The sequence below is a fragment of the Strix aluco genome, chromosome 15 (genome assembly GCF_031877795.1).
Source record: "Strix aluco isolate bStrAlu1 chromosome 15, bStrAlu1.hap1, whole genome shotgun sequence".
Taxonomy (NCBI): Eukaryota; Metazoa; Chordata; class Aves; order Strigiformes; family Strigidae; genus Strix; species Strix aluco.
The window spans coordinates 4,850,358-4,874,578 of record NC_133945.1 but is presented as its reverse complement, the minus strand read 5'-3'; the positions used below and the strand labels follow the sequence as shown (position 1 = coordinate 4,874,578).

Here is a 24,221-nt window from a genome sequence, read left to right as displayed (position 1 = left end):
TCTGTGCTGTGGCGTGGTGACGCAGCGCAGAGGTGGAGGGAGAGCCCTGTGCCCACGGGGAGCCCGGTGAGGCTTCCACCCTCCCTGCAGCAAGAAGAGATGCCCAAAGGAAGGGTGCTGCAGGAGAGCCAGCCCGGAGCTGCTGCCAAGCCCAGGCTGTGCCACGCTGCTCCAGGCTCGGGGCTGAGCTGGGCTCCTGGCCCGGCTGGCGTGGGTGCCACCCCATGCGCTGAGGAGGGAGCCAGGCAGAGCTGCCTGCGTTCCCTGCCGGTGCGTGGAAACCTCCGTGGTGGCCACAGCCTGAGCAGAGGCTGGGGGTGTCGGACGCAGGGCGAGCTCCTGTGCAGGGGCTCGGGGCTGTCCTGGCTCCGTGGCCACCACGGGAAGGGGGAACTCGGCAGGGCGGCAGCTGGGCTGTGCACCTCCCGCGCTGAGTCCGGCCTTCAGCGTGTCCTGGAGCTGCAGAAACCCAGCGAGGGGTGCGAGGCTGCCGCTCACCGCCTTGGCCTTGCCTCTCCAGCCCGGCGGGCGCCTTACCCCCTGCCCAGCCTGGGCAGCAGCGAGTGCAGGCAGGAAACCTGCTCGCTTGGGGGAATTATAATGCTGAGGGGGTTTTGGAGGGGATTCTGCAGGGGACAGTTGTTTCCTAGGGGGGCAGCCGGGAGCTTTCTGCCTGTGGGGCTGACAAATGAGTCCCCTCCCGCCCCCGTCAGCTTTGGGGATGGTTGTGATGAGAAAAAGGATTTGGAGCGGAGGTTTCAATCCTCCCCAGTGCCAGTCTGATCAGACGGGGAGTTTTTTACCTCCTTCCTGTCCACGGATGCTGCTGAACTCAGGCTTTTGGGGATGAATGTGCTGGGACTCCCCAGCTTTGGGAAAGCCGTGCTGGGGGGACACATTGTGCCCCAACCAGGCTTGTCCTGAGATGCCCCACGCATCCCTCCCCTGGGCAGCCTGGCGATGTGGGGCCCTGGGAAGGGTTGTTGGAGCCAGGGACACTCTTGCTCATCACATTTGTTGCTAATTATGCCCAGGGGTTGTAATTCCGTCCGCCCGGCCAGCTCGCGGGTGCATTAGCAGGGTCACCCCAGAGTGTCCTGTGGGGCTGGTGGTGGCCCGATGGCCCAGGCAGGTGCGGGAGCGAGCGGAGGAGAGCGCTGCGGCCGTGCCTGGGGACCTGCCTGCACCCCTGCCCGGGACACGAAGGTGCAGACGCTGCCCGGGCCCCGCCGATGTGTGCATGTGTGTGCAGAAATGGCCGATGCACTGAGCCTGCAGTTAACTCGTTAATTAATTCATTAGAAGAACAACGATCAGATCGGTGGCAGCTGGTCGGGCACAACCGGTGTTTGGTGATGCCGAACTCCCGTAACGGGCTGGAAACGTCAACAGCCGTGTTGATAAAATCTGTGGGTTTGTGCCCGTTACCGGTGGCCGTGCTGGCCAAGGGGGCGCAGGGGGTCTGAGGGGGGGCTCGGCTGGGGCCGTGTGGCATGGGGGGGACACAAAGGGCGTGGGGGGCTGGTGGGGTGCACGGGGCAGGGTGGTGTTGGCGGGGTGTGCAGGGCCTGCTGCACGGTGACCCCCGGCGGGGCACATGGGGCTGGGTTAATGGTGACCCTCCCTGGAGACCGGTGCCCCCCTCGGGACACGGTGACCCCCCCCGGTGACTGGTGACCCCTGGCAGGGCACACGGGGCCGGTTTAATGGTGACCCCCGCCGGTGACCAGTGCCCCCCTCGGGACATGGTGATCCCCCCCCGGTGCCTGATGACCCCCTCGAGACACGGTGACCCCCCCGGTGCCCCCCTCGAGACACGGTGACCCCCACGGTGCCCGGTGCCCCTCTCGGGACACGGTGACCCCCCCGGTGCCTGGTGACCCCCGGTGGGGCGCACGGGGCCCGGTTAATGGTGAACCCCCCCGGTGCCCGGTGACCGCCCCCCCGCCCCGGAGGGGGGCGCGGGCGGCACGTGCTCGCGCGCCGCGTGTCCCGTCCCCGCCCGCCCCGCGCCGCGCACGAGAAGGGGCGGGGCCTCCGCACGGCCTCGCGCCGCACGGGCAGACGAGTGACGTCACCGCCCCGGCTACTGCGGCGGCTACCGGGTTGGATCTGGCGGTTCGCCGCGGGCTGCCCCGGAGCGGTGGCGCGGGCGGGCGGGCAACGGGGTTGTTTCTCGGCGCCGCCGCCTCCCCCCCCGCCAACGTCCTGACGGCGGGGAGGAACCGCGTCCGCCGGCGCTCGGAGCCGCCGCTCCCGGGCGGGCGGGGCGGGGCGGCGGGTCCGCCCCCGGTGGCGGCGCGGCGGGCGGGGCCGGCGCCGCCTCGCACAAAGCCGTGTGCCCGGGCGCGGGCGGAGCTACCGCTGGGACCGCACCGGGCACCGGCATCGCTGCACCGGTACCGGCACCGCCCCGGCGGGCGGCCGCGATGTGAGAGGGTGATGGCCGCGGGGCATGGCCGCCGGGCAGCGGCGGGGCGGGCGGCGGCGGGCGCTGAGCGCCGCCGGTGAAAATGGAGCCGCATCCGCCGGCGGCCGTGCCCGAGCCCCCGCTCCCCCGGGGGCCGCGGCGGGACGGGCCGGGGCCGGAGCCAGAGCTGGAGCTGGAACCGGAGCCGGGCCTCTGGGCACCTGAGGCCGCCGAGCCCGCCCCGGGGCCGCCGCCGTGGTCCCCACCGGAGGAGGGGGGCTGCCCGGCCCTGGAGGGCCCCGCCGAGCCGGAGCCGCGCCTCCGCCCCGTCTTCGACGCCCTGGACCGCGACGGCGACGGCTTCGTGCGCGTGGAGGACTTCGTCCAGTTCGCCACGGCCTACGGCGCCGAGCAGGTGAGGCCGGCGCCTCCGCGGGCACCGGGGCCTGCCCTGGGCCTGGGCCCACCGTGGGGCCCTGCGGTCAGGCCTGGGCCTCCCCTCACACCTGCCCGACGCTCGTGTCCGCAGGGCTGCGTGTCCCCAGGGGAAGGAGCCGCGGGTGCTGGGCGCGAGGTGAGGCGCTGGCTCCCGGCTGCGGGGCACCGCTGTTGGCGTAACCCGGTGGGGAGCCCCCGTGCTGGGCCTTCGGTGGCCCCCTCTGTGCTGACGGGGTGACGAGCAAAGGCGGCTGGTGTTGACGGCAGCAGCTCTCCAAAGAGCTTTTAACACGAGCAAGGGCAGCGTCTGCATCACCGGCCTTTGGGTCGTCCTGGGTGAAGGGCATGCGTGGACTTCAATGGCTGCAGGAGGTATGAAGGGAGCCTGGTGAAGCTGGAGCTCACCTTTTCCAGGTCCCAATCCGCTGGGAACAGAGCATCTCGGCGGTGCCGCTGGGAGCCCGCATCCTCTCTCTTTGTTCTCCATCACTAACACATTTAGGTTTGCCTGAGCAGCTCCCGCCTGTGAGGGACCAGCAGTGAGATCCTGGGATCTCAAGCAGCTCCTTGCCCCCCTCGCTGCCGAGGGTGCCTGCGTGGGCTTGCTGGCACCACGCTCAGTATGGAGTACCTCGCTTATCACGGGTCTGACAATCCTGAATGCCCTTTTCTTCTCTGTTCCGCTGCTTTGTACCGTGGTGAGCTTGTGTTTCCTTGCAGCAGATCAGATGCGATGTAATTCGAAGCTGCCTGGTATGACCCAAAATGGAGAGAGCTCTAGTAGCATACCAGGGGATGGAAATGAATTTGTTGACGTTTTGTGCGCTGGCCTGTGCTGGCATTGCTACAAGAAAAAAGATTTCTTTTTTAAGGCGTGCAGGTATTGTTACGAAGTTTCCGTGTGCTCACCCAGGAGATCTGCTTTAATTCTCTAGCTGTAGCTGCTGTGCGTGTATTAAAGTGGCATGACAAAGCAAATCATCATGCGTGAAGGAGTGTTTTGGTGGAGGAGGGTTTTTTTATCTCTTTCCTCATGGTAAAAACAGCTCTTAAAGATAAAACAGAGTAATTTATTTTAGAAAATACCTCTATAAAGTAGAGATACGTAACTTCTTTGTCAGATCATTGCTGGTAAGGGGCACTGTGTGTGCAGACGGGATTGCTTTACTGCCTCATTGCGTGATTAACCAGGTAGCGTCACGGCACCGGGGGGGAGTTATAAGATCATCTCAGCAATGCACTCCTGCATCTGCCGGCTGAGAGAAGCTTTATTCAGTGTAAAGCCTCCGACTTGCATCTTCCTGCTGTGGTCCGGGCACTCTGTGCCGCTGCGTGTCCCCCCGTTGCTGTTGGCGGCAGAGAAAGCAGAAGCAGACGGCCCGTTCGCGCCGGTGTGTGAGTCTCCGTGGAGGCTCAGCGACTGTAGGTGTGACGGCCGTCACTTCGGGGCACGGTGGGAGCTTACCAGGGGACTCTTTCACCTTAGCATGCCTCTCCCTGCGCGTGCGGTGCGGAGCAGCTCAAGTGCCTGGGAAGTAAGGGCAGGCAGACCGTGGGTGCGTGGCGGGGATGTGGCAGGCGGGTCTGGCATTTGTTAGTGCTGGCAGCGTGTGTGGCTCAGCCCAGGCCGGCCACTCTGGCCCCGCGCAGTGCCTTGTGCCTTGATTCTGACATGGGAATTGTGCCAGAGCTTCAAAGGTGCGACAGTAGAAGCCTGTAAAGCCTGTTGAGATCTTGGCCTGAGGAGTGGTTGCGAACTGTTAAGTCTCTGCTAAATTGAAGCAGGATGCCCAGGGAGGTTTTGTGCCACTAAAAGCTGTCTGTTCGTATGGACCCAGCTTAGAAGTGGTTGCCTCCAGGCTTCTTGCCTTGGCTGTCCCTTTAAAGTTGCTTGTTCCTTCCCACTGAGCACAGCCATCAGTAATGCTGTCCATGCTGAAATACATTATGCTTTTTTAGATACATCTATCTTCAGCGAGATGCTTGTATAGCTAGCTCTTGGCATGCAGAGCAACTGTCTCTCGGTACAGCAAGTGCTGAACACCCTGGTGAGGTTGATGTGACAACAGCTGAGCCAACAGGTAATGGGCGCCTCAGGGAATGCAGCCTTGTACTTTTTGCAGAGGCATGCCAGAAGAGAGAAAGTAATGTTTGTGATGTCTCTGTGTGCAAGAGGACTTATTATGAGCCTGCAGCTTAGAAAAGCAAGAAGGCACACTGAGTGTGAAGGGGATGGGGTCTGTAAGCTCCCAGCAGATAACCAGAGTAATAAAGGGAGGAGTTCTGGGGAAGTTTCTTGACCTATTTTGTTTTAAGCAGAGGTAGCTTGGGCCAAGAAGGGGTCCTTTGCGAAACAGAAATCCAGCTCTGGTGAAAGTTAAAGGATAGAAACATCATCGAGTTGGTGAAATGGTGTTAAGACAACTGAAAGGAAACTTCAAGAGGTGAAGAAAGGTTGTACTGCAACTGGAACTGGGAAGCTTGCAAGGGAGGTGCCAGGGTTTGATGGCTCATGAAGGTATCGGTAGCAATCGGCAGGGAGTTACCGAGGAGCAAATTCCAGTCCTCTTACTGTCTCTCTTGCCTAGCAAGAGGAGGAGGAGGTACCTGCTTTCTTCTCAGAATTCTCCCCCTCCTTCCTCCTGGCTTCTGCCCACACGGGTGGATGTGTGGAAGATACGCATGGGGTGGTGGTGGAACAAACTGCGAAATTTAAGCACAGCAAGTCATTGCAGCCAGCTGATTCGTGTAAGGGTTCAGAGAGGGTTGAAGGGTTAAGGAAAGCATGTGTGTGTATAACCGCATGTACTGGGGAGCTGGAGAGCAGCAAGTGTTGTCTTTAGTGTTCAGTAAAACACCAGAGGCATTTATGGGCTACTGAGCTCTGTGCTGTCAGATTATTTGGCTGAAACAATTATTAGCTAAATGTCAAAGGAAAGAGACCAACTGACATTTATTCCATAAAAATGACATGGTTGTGAATTTCTGCTATGATTTTTTTTTTCTCTCTGCACGATGAAAACCATGGGTAGAAAAAATGGGGGGGGGGGGTGAGGGGTTGGGTTGGTGTTTTGCTTGAGCAGCTTGGGTTGTCAAGAGACTGTCTTTAAAGAGCTTCATGGTTGTGGTATTGGCAGTGAAGTCTGGACTAAAAGAGATCAAGGCATGCTGAAGACAGTTTGTTCTTCTCTGAAATGATAAAAGTGAATAGGGATTGAGGCTATTGCCAGTACCTTCGTATTAAAAAGTGTATGGAAAAGGTGACGCTGAGGGCCCAGCGGCTGGGGATGACACCCCTACACAGGAGTAGCCTTGAGCAGAGAAGACACAGCCATGTGATGGTCCTCCAGCAATCTGTAACGGGTGGCTCGTTGTCAGACACGGACTATTGTGGCACTTAAAAAGCTTGCTGGAACCCGCTATACGCTCCATGGACTTGTAAAGAAGATGCGGCGTGGAAGGGTCTTGAGGATGACTTGACTTTTCATGCAAAACCTCTGGACCGCTCACTAGTAGCACGTGAGGCAGTTTATAACAGTGTTGTATTTTTATTGTCTCCTTTCCCTCCCCTTTATCACTGCGTTTCACTGGGGATCTGGTGCCCGCTTGGAGCTCTGGCAGCACAAGGGCTTCCCGCAGGCTGGTACCGAAGACTGGAGTAAGGTTGGTTTAGACAGTGAGTTGGGAGGTAGGGGCACACTTTACATAACTTCTATGTCGTCTTGTAAAGCAGAAAGGGTTGTGTCTTGCAGTTCTCTGTGTTATACAGAATCTAAGGCCATTGTGCAATATCTTTAAAACAACAAATACGTAATTTGTCTTGCCAGTTGTACAGTTGCACTGTGTCTGTCCGGTTGCATGACAGAGGCCAAGCCTTTTCTCACTACATCGGTTACTAGCTAGAAGTGCAGGATTGCGTCAGGGCAGAGGAGAACCAAGTGTTTGTGAGGCATGCAGAGAAGCTATCCTGCTGGCATCTTCCTTGTTTGTTTGGTTTTTTTTTTTCCTTTTTCTGTTTTGATCTAGAAGACAATTGGAGGTGGAAAAGCCTCTTGCACCACATGATCTCCCTGCCTTTGCTCAATTAAGAGAAGTCCCAGAGTTTGTCCAAGCTGTTTTCAAAGGCTCCAAGCTCAGTGGCGTCTCTGCCCTCTGTGCTGACAGAGATCTTCAGCCTTTTCTTTTTTTTCTCTTGATGATCAGTTCAAGCTCCCTTTCAATGTGCTTTGTTTTGCTTTCTTTAACATTTACATCCTTCAAGTCTCTGTCCTTGACTGCCAGCCTTCCTCTGCCCCCACATCAGCTAATCCTCTGCTGAGCTCTCCATATTCAGCTTTTAACTTTTCCTTGTGTGATGGTTTCTGAAGCTTTTTATCAGGTTTGTTGTGCTTTTCCAACCCCCCACCACCTTTTCAGCTTCTTGTAATGAGGTGCCCAGCCTGAGCTGAGTGCTGCAGAAGAAATTGCATTTTGGGGATAGCAGGTGTCACTCCGTACAGTGGCTGCAGAGAATCAGGGGGGTTATTTTTATTTTTAAACAGAACAATCTGCAAGATTTGGCAGTTACTTGGTGGAATGAAGTCTGGACAGTGTCAAACTACAGCTTTTTAGTGGTTCCCCCCCCCCCCCCCAGTGAATCCAGGCTTGCTTTTCCTGCTCACCTCTGATGGATCTGTTGGGAATTGCACACAGACCCTGGATCAAATGCTTCTTACCTCCAGCGTAGTCCTCTCCTGGAGTTGCTGACATTGCATCTGATCTTGGACGACCTCCCTATTCCCCTTAGTCTTCTCCCACCTCCCTGTGAAATCTAATAGTTTGGATCACTGTCATGAGGAAACCTCAATTATTTTTAAATTTTTTTGAGAGTTCTTACACCCTTTGAACAGAGGAAATACTGGCTTTGTTTATAAAGAGATTTCTAAAATTATCTTGCATGGATTCACAGGCCATGTAAATGTGAGTGAAGCTTAAATTGCCTCCAACTGTGTTGCTGCTGCTGTACCTTTTGGAGGTATTAATTGCTGTTTAACTCTGGTGTCTGCTACTGAAAGTGGAGCTGGGATTGAAGTGAGGGTGATGCTGTGGGTGTATAATAGGTTTGAGCATGCCTGTGGACACGCATGTGTGTTTTGGAAGAGGAACGAGGCTGAAATATTTCACTTGCTTTGACCAAGGGCCTGGTTTTTCACCATAGAAATTCATGGCAAAGCTCCCGTTTGTTTTGCTGGTTCAGGCATGAGCCCTTCCTCACCCCAAATACTGGGCTGGCTTGGCTGGGCACAGGCCGCAGCGCTCAGTCTGCCTCTGCCTGCCTCCCTCTTCAAAGGATGTTTTACCATCATTAATAACACATCTGTATTCTGCGGGAGCTCGAAGATGGGAGTTTTTCTTTCTCCCTCTTGAGACGAAAATGCTTCCAAGCCAACATATTTCATGTAATGTATTTTGGGCGAGGTGGTTGCCGGTTAGCTGAAAATGGAATTTGCAAGTTTATCCATTTGTAAATGTCCCAAAGACTCCAATAAAGAGATGATTTCTGGGCTCCCGGGTTTTTGCTTCTCCTGCTGAGTTTTGGCTTTAAGCTTCTTGAAGGCATCCCTTCTCAGAGCGGCTGTGAAGGGTTAGAGCGTATCATACCACAAACAGATCTTTTCGGTGATATGTTTCATACTTACGTTTGTGGCTGTAATCAGATTGATGGCTTATCCGAGCTGGATCAAGTCTGGCAGGACTGTGAATACTCAAAGGCACGGTTTGTCTGCACGGGCTGGGAGGAGGGTGGTGATGGTAATTTTATCCCAGCTACCAGTTTGTTTAAGAAACCTTTTTATTCTTCCTTTCTCCTTCAGACTGAGAATACAGCCATTGCTGAGCAGAGTGTTGATTTATTTTAATTACAGATGTGGGTAAGTTAGATGTGTTCCTGTGGAATTCAAGTAAATTTCTGCAAATAAAGAAATGTTCTTCCCCCCCCACTTCCCAGAAGAAAGAAAAAGCATCAATTCCACCTTTATAGAGTTGGCAAATGCTGTGGGCAAGGGGGCAAATTGGGCATTTCCAGGGAAGTAGGGTGTGATGTGGCACCCAATAATCCCCAGCTGTGAGGCCAGTTTGTACTGGGTGAGCACTGCCAGAGGCTGGGTCAGGAGCCCTAGCAAGGGAAAAGGACCCCATCTAAAGGTTTTCAGGGCTGGGGTTTTTCTTAATTATTTGTTAAATTTGCTTGCAAGGGTTTTTTTGAGGGGTTGGGTTTTTTTATGCAACAAAAACTCTTCCAAAGTTTTCCTTCATGGTGTGGGGCAAGGTGGATAGGAGGTGAATTCCTGAGAGGCTTTCTGCCTTCTCAGGAGCAGGATATTTTCTAAGGCTATGACTAATAAAAATTGGATTGGGGTCATCATAATTAACTGACTGGAATATGAAACTGCACCACAACATAGTGATTCGGCTCTTTCAGAGTCATTTTGACCTGGTATTGCTTATAACTGAATGCTCTCAAAGCATTTCAGAGTTGCTTATATCATTATGTAACTCAATACAGCCAGTAATTGATAGTCATTACAACAATTGCCTACATAATTTCTCTCAATTTTATTCTTGTTTTGACTTTCGTTTGCTGCCTGTTGTCAGATGAGATCCGCTTTGAACTCAGACTTTTTTTTTTCCTGGTTTTTAATTTTTGCAGAACAAATGGCTTCCCATTAGCCGCAGCCTACAGCTTTACTTGTGCAGGGTGATCTGCCTCTGCTGGGCCACCCTCAGCTTCCCCTCTCCCCTGGGACCATCGGGTTCCCAGCACTAGAAGGCTGCTGGTACAGTCCCTGTGACAGCAGGCAGTAGGGTGGGGGTGGACTCTAGCTTTTCCTGATTTCTCCTGCCTGGCTCCATCCTTTCAAAATCCTGCTTGGGTTTCTGGTGTAGGGCACAGGACTGGTTCCTCCACGTGAGCCTGGAGTGAGCAATGCCTGCCTTTCCCTCCGTTTGTTTGTGTAAATTCAAATACCCGTGGAAAATGTGGGTACAATGCTGTCAGACTGGTTCTGGAGAGCCTCTCCTTAGAGGCAGCCATGCCTCTCTGGTGGCACATTTTAGCTGGTGTGCTGCGGTCAGGGAGCGCGGTGCTGGTTAGGGACACGGCAGAAAGCGAGCTCCAACAACTTGAAGCTTAAAATGCCATCTGACTCATCAGGTCTGAGCCCATGGTTTGGCAGGAAGGCGTGTTCACAGGGATGAATAGGATTAGGTAGTGATTTGAGATCTTGCTACTGTGTTCACATTGGAAAATGTGCCTGCTGACACAGATAGCGAATTTGTCCTTGGGGAATTGTACTCTCCATGGCTCTTGTGCTTCCACATGCCAAAAGTATTTCCAGCTCCTCTTGGACTGTAGTGCATGTTCTCAGTGTACAGCACGACGGGGCTTTTTCATGACATCTGCAGTACAGCTGTTTGCTTAACTAGGCAAACCAAGTCTGCGAGACAGTCGTGCTTCTCTAGTTGTTGAAGTCCGGCAGACCCCCCAAAGCTCCTCTCAGCCTTCATCTTCCACTTTAAAAGCATTGCATCTTTTATTCCCCTTTCAAATTGAGCTATAACAGGATGCTTCTACCTAGAGGAGGTCCATGCTGAGCTGCGCTGTAGCGCTGCTGGTGGCAGCAGGGCTGTGATGGGCTGTGCATCGCTGGTGACACAGGTGGAGGCAGCAGGGTGGTCCACACGTGGCTGGGTTGTGTGACAATGGCGAAGCACGTGTGGGATGCTGCTGAAGGCTGATGCTTGCCACCAGCGCTGCTGAGCTGGAGGTCCAGGTCTGAGGCTTCCCAGTGGAAACAGGACTTTATCTGAACACAGTGGGAGAGACATTATGGATTTCATAAGGTGTAAAAATCACAGTTTCTTAATATCTTTGTGTATTTCGGTTTGATAGCAGGAAGATACTGGAATACCTACAGGCTCAAAGGGAGCTCATCCTCTGTACACATAAGTGGGGGTCACAGTTCAGATTAGTGCTGCGTGGCATGAACCTTCTTTAGGGAACCTGAAACATCCAAGCCCAAGAAATAGCCCCAAAGATGTAACGGGGCAGTGGAAATGCCAGCTTGGGCTTTCTGCATTGCTCAGAGTTGGGCAGAAATTGTCTCTTCTTCCTAAACTTTGATTCGTGATGAGGTTTCCCCTTCTCTGTAGAGTGTCTGCTGGAGGTGGTCCAGGTCAGAGTAAGTTATTAACGGCCTTGTGGGCTGTGGGGGAGGAGGGAAGAAGAGGAAACATGACCAAGGGCAACACTGGGGACAGCTTCCCCCCAAACTGCTGCTACCGCCAGGCTGGAGTGGATGGCGTTTGTCCCACAAGGAGAAAGCAGGCTGGAAGTGAGCATAAGCAGAACTCAAAATCAAAGCCACGTAAGTGGTGGTAGGTACTTCTGCAGTATGTTGCTGTTGTGGTTTTGGGGCTGGGCTGGGGTTTTTCTCAATGGAGGTGAGGAAGTGAGAGCCCTGGCCAGCAGCCGTGCAGCAGGAGCACCACCGGCCCCTCGCCTCCCAGCTCCGGCTCTGCACTGGGGCTCACCGCTGCTGGCGTGAGGCTTCCTTACGGCTGTGAACCCCCTGGGGCTGGTGCCTGCTTTAGCCCTGGTTTTGGTCTGGGTCTTTCCCCCCTCTAGGGAGAAAACTGCTCTTACAGCAGAGAGACGTGTGGAGGCTGCTGGGGAGAAGGGGTCCAGGCTGCTTGGTGTGCTCCAAGCACGGCTTCTCCCCGGCCAGCTCCTTATTGTTGTATAAGCAAAAAAACCTTGTAATAGAAATACTGGTGATACCAAAGTGCTGAATTTACTCACTGAGCGTTACCTTATTTGAGGCACCTAGTTTAGTTGAAACAAGCAATCGGGAGTGGTATTTGACCCAAAATTGAGTGCTTGCTTAAATGACACCAATTCTGGTGTTGCCTGTGTGAGTCCTGGCTCTGGCGTGTGCCCGGAACTGCAGAGGCCACCAGGGTCCTCTCATGGGACAGTGACAGCTCTGGGGATGTCCCATGGTGCTGTACGGGAAGAGCAGCATTACTGTCCATGTTACAAGGGCTGGTTACAGCTGGTGACCAAGCTTTGTTTGCAGGCTGAATGTCCCTCTGTTAGGTTATGTTGTGAGCAGCCTGGTAGTCTCCTGATTTTTATTTATTTTGTTTTTTTTAATAATGCATTGTAGTTCTTCAGAAAAAAGAGCTATTGTTCCCTCTGCTACAATATCCCTTGGTGAAATACCAGTAGCGTTATGTTGAGTTTGAGTCACTGCTGCTTCTGGCAGGGATTTTCAGCTTTGAGACTGCTGGGCTGTTCCTGCTTACTCCTGTCCCCTGAGAAGGAGTAAAACCGAGGGGAGAGGACTTGGTGCTGGGAGCTGCATAATCTGGCAAGACTCGGTGGAGCTGATTGCCGACAGCCCGGTGGAAAATCTGTTTGCCAGAGTCCAATAGGAAACTGGGCTCCAGGAAAATGTGCAGGAGGTAAAAGGAGCCCAAACCAACAGTTTTTTGAGAACAGAAGCTGTCAAGGGCAGGAAACAAATAGGGAGAGTGTTTGCTGTGGCGGGGCGCAGGGCATGGTGCCGGACCAGGATCTGCACGGCCGCTCCGTGGCTCTGTGGTCCTGAGCAAACGCAGCATGAAACAGTGGGGCTGCTGGAGGGGCCCTTCTCCTGCCTGGGGAAAGTATAGCTGTGCTGAAAGTGAAACTCTTCTAATGGGAAAATAATTTCAGTTCCACTCTGGCTTTAAAAGCTGATCCGGACCTTGTGGCTTTTGCTGCCGCCTTTGGCTGCGGAGGCATTAAAAGGTGTCTGTTTCCTCCCTTTCGTGTGGCCACGTTCCTTATTTTTTTCCAGGGGAGTGGCAGGTCTTCGCCCCACTCACTCTGTGTGTGTGAGGAGATTACAGCTGGGTGAAAAAAAAAAATTAATTTGGATATCCTTATGGAATTTTTTCCTGTGCCTGCTAAATGGATGCAGCAACTAGCTAATCCTTTCCTGGCTACTAAGAGCTCTGGACTACTGTGTTGGCAGGAAAACAGGGGGAGGATGCAGAGAGCAGAAGCCCTGAAAGGTCCAAGGGAGATGCTGGACACCTTGGTGTGCAGCAGGGAACTCGCTCTTGGACTTGGTGCTGCACCTCTCCAGGCTCCGTGGAGCATCCATCGGTTGGTGGCAGCGTGGGTGGCGTGGCAGAGGTGTGGTGGATGAAGGAGGGATGCCAGAGGGAGAGGTAGAACTGAAAGCGCAGAGGCAGAGCCCTGCTGAAGGGCAGGTGACTTGGCTGCCAGCCTGGCAGAGACCTGCGAAGCCGTGCTGGAGCGTGGGGAGCAAAATCCAGACCTCTTGCTGTTCCTCTGCTTGGAGGAGCTGATGGGTGCTGGGCATGGTGAGATAGCTGGGCATGTGGTGGCTGCTGGAGAAGCATCAACATTGTCATTTTTTTTGTTGTTGTGGAGAGGCTTGTATGCCTGTTACTTAGTCCCACCTGAAGTCCTGGGCTTCCCAAGCTATGCATGACCTCTTCTCCCTCCTCCTGAGAATCTACCTCTGAGCCTAGAAACCATTCTGGGCTTCCCCCCCACCCTGGGCACTTCTGCTTTGTGTGCTTGTCTTTGCACAAACAGCCCTTTCTGAAGGCTGCATGAAGGGTTGCCAAAAGGAGGGAAATAATTTGAAGCGCTTCTAAAAAAGAAATGAGTCTTTATGCTTTGCTGGTCTCTGAATCATGCTTGTTTGTATTATGATAAACTTAGTTTTGATAGTGTGGCAGGCCCAGTCTGGCTGGGGAAGGCAAGTTAGTTCTCTCACGCTCAGCTCTCTAATATTTATCTGCCTGGTCGGGGACAGGCTCGTGTCTTGCTCTCACCTGGGCTTCACCTCTGCAGCCCAAGAGGCTTCTTGTGCTCACCAAATTCCCAGGGTTTGCAAGTTGAAAGATGCAACTCTCTGCCCCTTGCTTTCACGGTTTGCTTGTTTGTGCATTGGCAGTAATGGGTTGTTTCTTTTTCTGGTTATTATGATCTTGTTTTAGAGATTATAGCATGTAAATTGTATTTTGGAGAGGGGGAGTTAGTAAAAGTGACTCCCGACCTAGTGAGAGGATTTATTCTGGGATATGCCATGAGATTTTCTGAGCTGCTTTCAAACCTGGTTGGGAGGAAACGGAAGCAAAAACTGCAGTTCTGGATTTATAAGCCCAGACAGTCTGTTCCGTAACCAAACAGCCCTTATCACAGAAATACTTGGTTTTGTTGCAGGAGACTTTACATGAAACTACACCAGGCACTGCAGAATGTTCAGCATCTTAAAACGCCTAGTCCTCAGTCTGTGACCTCCTGGCATGTTTTATTGAGTTGCTTTTGTCTGTTCCATCAGCTGTGAAATCCTGCGTAGGCTTTCTGCCCCAGTTCTGCACTCTGCTAGGATGTGGCTGTCCCGCCTCGAGCCTGGGGTGACTTCGGTTGTGGTGCTTGGCTCTTCCCCCAAGGGTGGCTCCAGCCTACATTAATGCATGTGTTTTATGTAAGAAGTAACCTGGCACCAAACACTTTCTCATTCTTTTTTTTTTTTTCTTTCTTTCATGCAGTCTCCTGCCTCTGAGCTGTGTGTTTGGAAGGGTGAGAACAGGTTTCCTGTGTCATTAGAAGAACAAAAGCTAGAAACTATGCCTTCGATGTTTTGGAGGGTGGAGGAAGAAAACTCTTCAAGTTTCATTAAACAAATGAGTATGTTTATAGTAGAGTGTTGCTGCTGAAGCCTTTGAGCACTCAGATAGCAACAGAAAATCTGGAACACTTGAGACAAATGCAATTAATTTGGATAAAACTGTTTCAGTGTAACTTATGTTCCTGCTAGTGTTTCCAAAAACCATCCTTGAAGTTGTTTCTTTAAATATGTTTTTATGCTTCAGTGACAACAATTGATGGACAATTTGGAAATAGTCATACTCAATGTTTGAGAACACACTTAAAAATACGACAAAGCAAAGCTCCTGGAGCCGTGGTTAGTGTAGAGGTATTACGGCTGCCTGCAGATAAGCCTTGGAGCTGGTAGGGTCTAAAAATGTCCTGTACTCACGCCTGTTACGTAGTACAGACCAGAAGAATGTCTACGAGCAGGTAAAAAACCCCAAACTGCTGAATATGGGTAATCTGGGCTAGCAAAGACACCCTGCAGTTTGGTTCCACGCTATGCGCCAAGAGTCTGACTGGATGCGCTGATTTGTTCTGGTTTCTTGGGAGGGTGGGCAGGAAGGGTCTGGGTCCTCGGGCTCATCTGGCTGCCAGCTAAAATTTTAAAACATACTCTGGCTTCTCATTGTTCTTCTGGTTGAATTGGAGCATTGGAAGGAACGTCTTTCCCTTTGCACGCTCCCGATGCGTATGGCACTCAGTGGCTTTGGGAGGGAAGTGCAGGAGACTTGCTCCTCTCCATCAGTTTTGGGCTTGTTCTTGGCTCATGGTTGACTTGGAGACTTCTTCTTTCCCCTTCCAAAAAGGAGACATAATAGTTTGCTGGGGAGGGAATTCTCTCCTTCGTTATGTATTCACATCTCTCTCCTCTGGTATTTCCTTTGCCTGCAGAAAGAGCCTGCTGACCCTGGGAGAGGCTGGTGAGCAGCATCGTGCCTCAGGGTTCAGGGCCAAAGTCGGCAAGACTGGTGTAGAAACTGCTCCAAGTAGGTGACATGCATCAAAAGTTGATGGCATGCCAAGCAGCTTTTCTCTTGGATAGATGGAGGATTTGTTAGGCAAGTAAATGTGTTAAATGGTGAGAATGTTGTCTTCCTGGGCAGGTAGGAAAGGAGGGGAGCTTGTTCCCCTTGGGGAACTTGCTTGGTTTCTTTCAAGGAAACGGTGAGCTGCTGGGGCTTCTCTCCCTTGGTCTGTGGGTGATCCCTCTCCCATTACAGTTCTTTAAATACTTGAGGGCTGATGTAGAACCACAGAAGGCTTATTCCCCTTCTGCCTTAAATTGTAGGTTTGATTATTTCTTCTGAAGCAGGAATAGATGAGACTAAACCAAGCTGAATCTTTTTCTCCTTCTCAGAAAGATGTCTCGATTCTTGGTTTCAAGTACTAGACTGATCGCAGAGGGCCCTGCAGTGCTTCAAGTCTCTGGGACTGAAGTGACAGCAAGGACAGGTGAACTGATGTGGGAGGGACGTTGCAGAAAGCATCTTCACTGAGCGGTGCTTATGGTAGACCTCTAAACGGAGACTTGACTAGACACGATCTGCCTGCTGATCTCCTGGAGCTCAGAGTGCAACGCGCTCGCAGCAGCCCTGGGTAGGTATCGCCACTTGCAAAGTAAATAACGCAGCTCTTGCACTGTTTACTCACGATTGACCATTGCTTCTGCCTCTAATGAGGTCTGCCCCCTTGAGGGTGTTTTAAAGGTTTATTAATTAGGTGTAATTGAAACAGAATAGAAACCTGCTCTGAGGTTCTGCCTCTGTAGTGCCAGATCCTTTAACAAATTACAGAGTTGATTCCTATAAACACTGCTGGAGCCAGTGTAATCCCAAGTTATCAGTCTTCCACTCAGCCTGCTTGTTTACATTAATGAAGCTGCAGAAGTAAAGCACCGAAAGGGATCGGTGTGACCTGCCTTTGGGATCGGCGCGACCGTGGTTCAGATCACAGCAACAGTCTGGGAAATACGTCGCGTGAAGCGACATTAAGTTACGCTCACATTGTTGGCATGTTAATGCTCTCTCAGCAGCCAGCACAGGGAGGATAGATGTGGTCTTAGCCTAGACAAATGCTGCATTAACAGGGATCAGTTCATTTCAGCTGATCACGTTGCAACCCATTGATTTAGCGACTGCACGATCTAAAGAGAATGGTTGTATAGCACAGCTATGTCTTTGGCAAGTTGCACGGCTGCTCCGGTATTTGGCTGCAGGAGGTTCAGCAGTTCCAGCATGTTTGCACATTTCCCAAAGATTAAAAAACACAACTTCTGTAATTAGCGTTTTAAAGTACTTTTATTTCTTTTCCTGGAGAGGATGGGTTTAGCCTTGAGAGGCAAAGTGGTTTTTTACAAATGAGTACATCAGCTCATACCCTTCTGTTAAATGTGGAGGGTAGAGATGCTGCATCCACCTTTGCATAACCATGAGAGATTTTTACGTTGCATGTGCTTGCTCTGTTAAATTCCTGGGCACTCCTTCAGGCCAAAGATCTGGCTAACCATAAAGAGAAGAGCATCTGGTGTGAGCCCTCTCCTGCACTTTAGAGTGTCACTAGCTAAAATTCCCCTCTATTTGACAGTTATGCCAGTGTGGCGCTCGGCTTACTCTCCACTTGAGTTCAGAGATTGTGTGATTTACAATACTGTTTTCCCCCCAGACATAAAAGATGTTCAGAGCATATATGGGCTTCTTGCAGACAGAAGAGGGTAGTTGGCATTACGTGAGAGGTGCCTGGGTTTTCATGTCCTCTCTCAGTCAAGCAGGCTTTGCTGGGCCCCTGTATTCCCAGAATTTCTCTTGACCTGGTTATTTAGTGTAAATGAGTTTCCTATGTTTAAGACCCACTGGATTTTAGGGCATTTTTGGTCCTCTGTTTTGCTTGAAACTCTGCAAGTTGTAAACTGGCAGAGAAAGTGTGGTGGCACATGCAGTGGCTGCTGGCAGGCAGGGGTCTGCTCCTGCTGTCCCCTGTGTTGTCCCTTCCTGAGACCCTCCTTTCTGGCAGTACCACGTAGGCAAGCCCGGTACTGCTGGACACCGCAGGCTGCAAACAGGTCCTTGTAAACCAGACTCTGCTACAGTCCAAAGACTCTGGATGAGGAGAGGTGGTTTGAGCAGCCTTTTTTAAGGCCAAACAGAAGATAAAAGCTGGCTTTGGGCATGTTTAACATAGCGTGGAGCCTTGCACCAAGCCGGGCAGAGATCCAAGCAGCAGAGTGTGCAGGCAGCAAAGGGAAGGGCGGTCCAGCTAGAGAAAATGAAAAGTAGAGGCTGATAGAAAAAGCTCAGCATTAGATTAAAAGTGAAGTTTTATTTTGTTTGTACTACTTCAGAGTCTGTTCGAGCCGAACGTCCAGATGTGTGGGGAATGATGTCTGCATGCACTGTGCTTGATCATGCAAAGCTGATTAAACAGCTACATAAATGTTTTGGAAATCTTTCTGGCCTGTTAACAGCGGTGGTGAAAAGCTGCAGTTACTTGCTTTCCCTTGTGTGTACCCAGGGTCCTTGCCCACTGAAGGGGTGGCTGCTTTCCTCTGTAGACTTTCCTTAAAGGCACCAGGTGGAGAATGGCCCTGTGGAACCTGATGCTGAAGCTGCAGCTTGTCTAGCCAGGACCCTGCTTCCTTGCCTGGTCTTGTCTCGCTCTGTGGTTAAATTTGACCACAAAGGCTCCCACTTCTTCTGGAGGGGAAAAGGCAAGGGTAGGTCCTCAAACGTATCAATCTCCTGTAATATTGCATTGAGGAGAGAAATATTTCCTATTGATGAATGGAGGTGTGACAAGAAGCGCGTGGGACTGGTGTGGGTTTGTAGGAGGGGGCTGTGAGGTGTCAGGGGCCCAAGGTGTCTCTGGTTTTGTTTCATCCCGCTGTAGCGGAGCTCTGCTCCTTTTGAGCCGTGCAGTAGGATGGTCTCTCTCTGCCCCGGTCCCTGCCTTGCAGCTTGCTGACAACCGCGTGTTCCTGTCGAGGGGGCTTGTGTGCGCAGCCCAGCTTGCCCAGCCCAGCAGTCAGCGGCAGAGGGGCCGGGAACTGGAGCCGACCAGGATGTACACGTGAAACCACGTATTTTCTCTGCTCACCACAACCTCATTGCTGGAATGCCTGCCTGAGGTACCCAACCAGCCCTTGCACTGAGCAGTTGCTTTCAGAGCTCTAGTTTGAGTGCCTCAGTGCTCACCTTTTAGTCTAAACCTTTGCCTTTCTGTAGAAATTTAGTAAGTGAAATGTGAATGTGTTTTGGACTGCTCACAGGGAGCTGCTGCTTTTTGCAACAGTCCCCAGCCAGCACTGGCTGCTGCCAGCAGGTCAAAGTAAGGCAACAAGTTCCCTGGTGAAAGTCTTCCTCTGGCCATTGTGTTAACAGCTCATCTGATGTTTTGGGCTAAAAACAAGGCCCAGCCAGCAAAAAGCATGCTGTGTCTCTGTTATGACCCAGACTGGGACCATTCTAACGGTTTCATGATCCACTCTGGTTAAATTAAGGTGAAATGACATCAAATGACTGGTTAAAATGTTTTCCTTCTGGTAGAAACAACTTAAACTTGGAAAAGGACAATAAGTGATGTGGCCTCTTATTGATAAATCTATAAGAAAGAAAAGAAAAGGAAGGGAGAGAAAGAGAGGTAAAGAATCTGGATCACCACCCCAGGTTCCAGCATTGTCTCAGGTGGTGGGTGCACACCCAGCAACGTTTTCTGTCACCTTTTAAGTTTGTTTTATTGGCTGGTTTGCATACTAGACAAGAAGTGGGTTTTCCATGGACTCATTAGCACGATGAGGAAAGATGGAGCATGGGTTCTGTGCATGTGTTGAGAGGGGATGGGGTGCATTAACCCTTTTGTCCAATTGAGTGGGTCGCGATCTCCCCCCGCTGCCTTTACCTTTCCCCCAGTTGCCGCAGGTTTTCGCTGACTTTGTGCTTCTCGGGTGATCATCCAGCTTTTGGCTCCTTCTGGGGCAGATGTTCCTCTTACCAGTCCTACAGCTCTTTTTCAGGGGTACAGTACCAGCAATTAGGCTTGCATTGCTTATGCAGAGTATCAAGCCTACACAATAGAGCCGATGTTTAGCGGTCCTCCTTAGAATATCAGTGCAGCAAACAGTTCAATGAATGTTTGAGGCATTAGCTCCTTCAGTTCCTCACAGTCACCCAGTCAGAATCTGGACGGGGCTTACTGGTTTTGGGGATGTTTTCCTGGATGGGTAGGTCTGTCCCTGTTGATTGCTCAAGTGGCCAAAACACGCCAAGTCAGATGCCCGGTTCAACCAGACTCTTGGTAGGTCTCTGGCATGTTGTTCCTTATCTGGACGTGTCTCTTGGCATCTTTCTAACAGCTCTCTGGGTTCTCTACGCCTTTAACCCCTCTCCAGGTTCTTGCACGTAACCATGTGATTGGTCCCTTTGGGGGTCTGAGAGTAGAAGTCACCTGTTAAGCAGACCACATCTCCACCCTCGCTCGGTTTCCCATGACTTACCTTGGCGCTTGTGCTATTACCCAGAAGACTGAGACCACACGTCAAATCCTTTCCAAGGAAAGGAGGGAGAAACTTCAAGGCAAAAGCATCCATCTTTGCTTATTGCAGCATGTGTGAGACTGCAAGGTGCACAAGTTCTCAGTGGGAACTGCAGCCTGCTTGCTGGCCTGCCTTGAGTATTTGGGGATATTTATGATGAATATGTCAATATTGATTCCTCCTCTTTCCCCTCTGGATTTACTTCCAGAGTCTGTGTAGAGTAAAACAGTACTGAAATGCTGACTACTACTCTCAGTAGGGTATCATCTAATAACTAGCTGATGTGGTGCAGAGGGCGAGACCTGGCCCTGGTTGTGGCTAGGCTGGAAGCATCACCCCTGCGAGATACCATACGACTGCAGGAGCTGAGCTCTGCCGGCTCTTCCTTGTGGCGTGCCTGACTGCTGTGGCCACTAGAAATCTCCAGCCCTCGTTTCACCCCTCAAAAAAATTTCTTTTTGGAAGCTGATTCAGCCCCAGTCTCTGCCAGAATATGAAGGAAATCTGGCAGGTTCAGGGGTTACAAGGAGGGTGTCAGCTGGCCAGCGCAGCCCTCGCTCCCTTCGGAGATGAACGCTTAAAAGAAGCACAGTGGATATTTTGTTCTGCTGAATCCGTCTGCTATGTGGTGGAGACATGGAGCATCCATAAGGATAAAGAGAAAAGGCCTGGAGCCTCCTTTTCCTCTTCCTCCAGCCTGCTCAACAGGGCCACTCACAGCTGGGGAATCCCTCACCTCCCTGGAAAACTTTCATTGTGTGGCTGCCAAGCCTTTGTGTTAATTTGGGGTTGTCACTGTTGGCATAGCTGAGGCTCAAAGTCGCTTACTGTGTCGAAGCAAGGAAACCCTCGTTGTGCTCCACATGGTGGGGAAGCCGTTAACAGCCGGTACAGCAGTACGGCACGGTGCTGGCATTCGTGCTTGGAGGTGGCTTGGTTGAAAGGGGTTGTTGTTGAGTTTGGTTGGCAGCAAATCTTGTTGGTTTTGGAAGACAAAACACCCTGCCAGTATGCAGAGCTCTTTAATACAGAAGAAGATGTGGTAGTGTGGTTGGTGCAATGAGTAGTTCTTGTGGTGTTGTTGAGATGCTAGATAACCTTCCTCCTCCTCCCCAATCTGCTTCCCTCTGTGTGTCCCTTACCAGGAGAAATCCCTTACGGACTCATGCCAGGAGCTCATTCCACCTTTGGCTGTGCCTCGTCCCCAGCACAGGGCTGAGCAGAGCCCCTTCAGCAGGGCTCACCACCCGTTCAGCTTCTGCAGGCTTGTGCTCAGCTTAAGGTAGATTGACTTCAATTAGTTTAAACCTCTCACTTTCCACCACGATTTAAATCGGCTATTTAAACCACGTCATCCTCTTTGACTCTTTAATGCTCTGTATTTCTAGCTGCTTTCTTCAAAAAGAGTTTGTAACCAGCTACAAACACATTAAGCAAAACCTTTGTTTTGAATATTTCTTGCTGGCCAAAAGCAGCCAGCACCTCCCTGTGACTGTAGCTTATATCTGCCTGGTTTTAGCTTAACTCTGCAGTTTGGTAGAGTGTTAACTTTCGCTTTTGTGCTAATAGGAGTGTGGAGTTAACTGCTCCACTCTTGCAGATTAGTCTTTAGCTAAAAACAACAAATCTGTGACTTCATAGCTGCTAAGATTTGCTAATCTTAAATGGTTTGAGCTATAATGCTTGGGGTTTTCCCCAACTGTCCTAATAAGGTAGGGTTTTTAGCCTAGTCATCAAAATCAAGAAATGGAGAAAAGTGGCAGTTACAACCCAGGAGCGAGATGCTGGAGCTGTCACTGGCCGTTCCCGAGGGGCTCGGTGCCATGACAGCTCAGGTGTGAACAAAACTGTGGGCCTTGGGAGGGGGGTACCGGGGTAGCACTGAGGATACCTGTCATTGTTCAAGATCTTGGTGTACCCTGTCTTGAATAGTGTGTGCAGTTCTGGCCTTCATCTTCAAAAAGGATGGGGGGGCTGAGGAGGGAACAGGAAACATGGTTAAAATGGCTGAAGGGCTGGAGCAGCTGCCTTGCAAGGGGAGGGTGGGCAGGCTGGGACCCCTTGGGGAGGAGATATGGTCCAGGGGAATCACACTTGCATCTTGCCTTGTCTTTCGGTGGTAGAACTGGGAGGTAGTTGATGAAATAGCAGAAAATAACTGCAGAAGAGTTAAAAGGCGGCACTCCTGCACAGAGCAGGTAGTGGGCTTGCAGAGCTTGCAGCCCAAGGGTGGTAGAAGCAGGTTCAGATGCTCGTGGGCAGTCAAGGGCCTGGGCAGGGATGTCCCCCCCCAGCATCCCTGGCTCCATCATGGTGGGTGCTGGGAGATGCTGGGCACTGACCCGCAGGACACAGCCTCTGCTCTCCTGGATAGCTTCCTGCAGCAGCCTGGGGGGTCCAGGCAGGCGCTGCTGATGTTCTTGTTTTCTATGTGTAGTGAGCTCTTCTGAATGTCAGCGGGCACTCATGCTCAGTCTGGCAATGTTGTCTCAATCGGTTATTTAATGGTCCGAGTTCTTTTTAAGCCTGGAGAGCAAATACAGATTTGGATCAGCACAGACATTCTACCATGGGCTTTGAGCTTCATCGGTTTTGGTGGCTTTTGTTTGCTTGCATCCATAATGAAATTGTGAAGTTTTAAGAAACGTATCTCTTGTTTCCCCCTGCCCACAGCTTAATTTAAATACATAGGTGGCTCTTTTGCATAAACAAAATACTTATCCAGCTGCTCTGCCTCTTTTGCACAAGCACCAGTGTGGGAGAGGTGCCTTGCTGAGGTATTGGCGTGAGGGCTTGAAACCCTCCTTGGTCCTGAGAAGCTGCCCACAGTGCAGCAGCGCTGTGAGCTGCCCTGCCTGGCACGGCCCATGTGTCGTCGGGGCTGGGCCTTTACAGAAAGTATACTTTAGAGTGTGTCATGATAATCACTTGTAGGCTTATCAAGTCTGATTAAATGTCACTTGCATTTCTGTTATCTGTATACACAGATAACAAATTAAGCTACAGCTTTTGAACTCGGAAGCTGCCAGATGCATTAACTGGAGCCAACACATTCCTGAGAGTTGTTTTTATTAGTCTAAAATACCTCTGTTTAACATACAAGAAGCCTGACTCATCCAAGTCAATGTGTGCCATGTGACTTCAGCAGTTTTGTTATCTATCTACCAAAAAAGTTCCACAGAAATCTGGAAAAGATGCTTGTATTGTCATCTTCCCCATTCATGACAGTGATAGCAGGAGGGTGGGCAAGTCTGGGCCACGCTGAGGCTTGGGGGTTTCTCTCATGACAGCCCCATAGAGGCACAGCTGAGTTATTTGTTGGGTTTTTTTTAATGGTCTCAGCCCTGTGGTTTCCTCTGTGCCGGCAGCGTGCTCACCGCTGCTGCAGGGAGGTGGGATGTCTGAAGCGGAGACATCTCCTGCCTCCCCCCATCCTGTTTGAAACCATGTGGACACATGGGTGAACAGCTCTGAGCGTGTTGCAGATGTGATTTTCCTGTATAAACACATACCTGGGTTTAAGAAAAGCAAAACAAAAAGCAAGCAAACCAACACCCCTGCTGATGCATAATGAGTCGGGCAGCTCTAGGCACCACGGCTGGGCTCGGTTGTCCTCCTCACCCCCGGAGGTGAAGTCTCCTCTTAGATGTGAGGTTTCCTTCCCTGGAAGGAGAGATTTGGTGATTCACCATCTTCTTCCCCAAGCACAAATCAAAACTGAGAGATCACCCAAGTGAGTCCAAAGGCAACTGGTTGTGCTCACGAGGACTGAACAAGTCCAGCACTGCAGACTGCCTGAAGACCTCCTGTGTGACAGCTCCGGAGGAGGAGGAGAGGTCGATGTGTTTGGCAGGGCACGGGCAGCCTTTGAGTACGGAGCGAATTGTGCAATTCCCTTTTTCACCTCTTGCACCCTGCTCCCTCCCAGGCTTGTTTCTGAGCTGAACAATGTGGCTCTAAAATACACAAAGGTGCCTCAGTATCTCTTAACATGAGAGTCTGCATTTTTTTTAAAAGCAGAAAAAAATCACAGAAATATCAAGGTTGGAAAAGACCTGGTAGATCATCCAGTGCAACCATAAATGTCTGATTGTCTCAGTTTGAGAAGCATTGGTGGTGTAAAGGATTTT

At 51.5% G+C, this 24,221-nt stretch overlaps 1 protein-coding gene across 2 annotated transcripts in view; it reads left to right on the top strand.

The window, feature by feature from the left end:
- The first annotated feature begins 2,357 nt into the window (after window positions 1-2,357).
- RAB11FIP3 (RAB11 family interacting protein 3) overlaps window positions 2,358-24,221 on the top strand; it is an 80,837-nt gene continuing 58,973 nt past the window's right edge. For both annotated transcript variants that reach the window (XM_074841300.1, XM_074841299.1), the window contains exon 1: window positions 2,358-2,825. In XM_074841300.1, coding sequence (XP_074697401.1) covers window positions 2,514-2,825 — 312 coding nt within the window. In that variant the 5' untranslated portion in view covers window positions 2,358-2,513. The remainder of the gene's footprint in view (window positions 2,826-24,221) is intronic.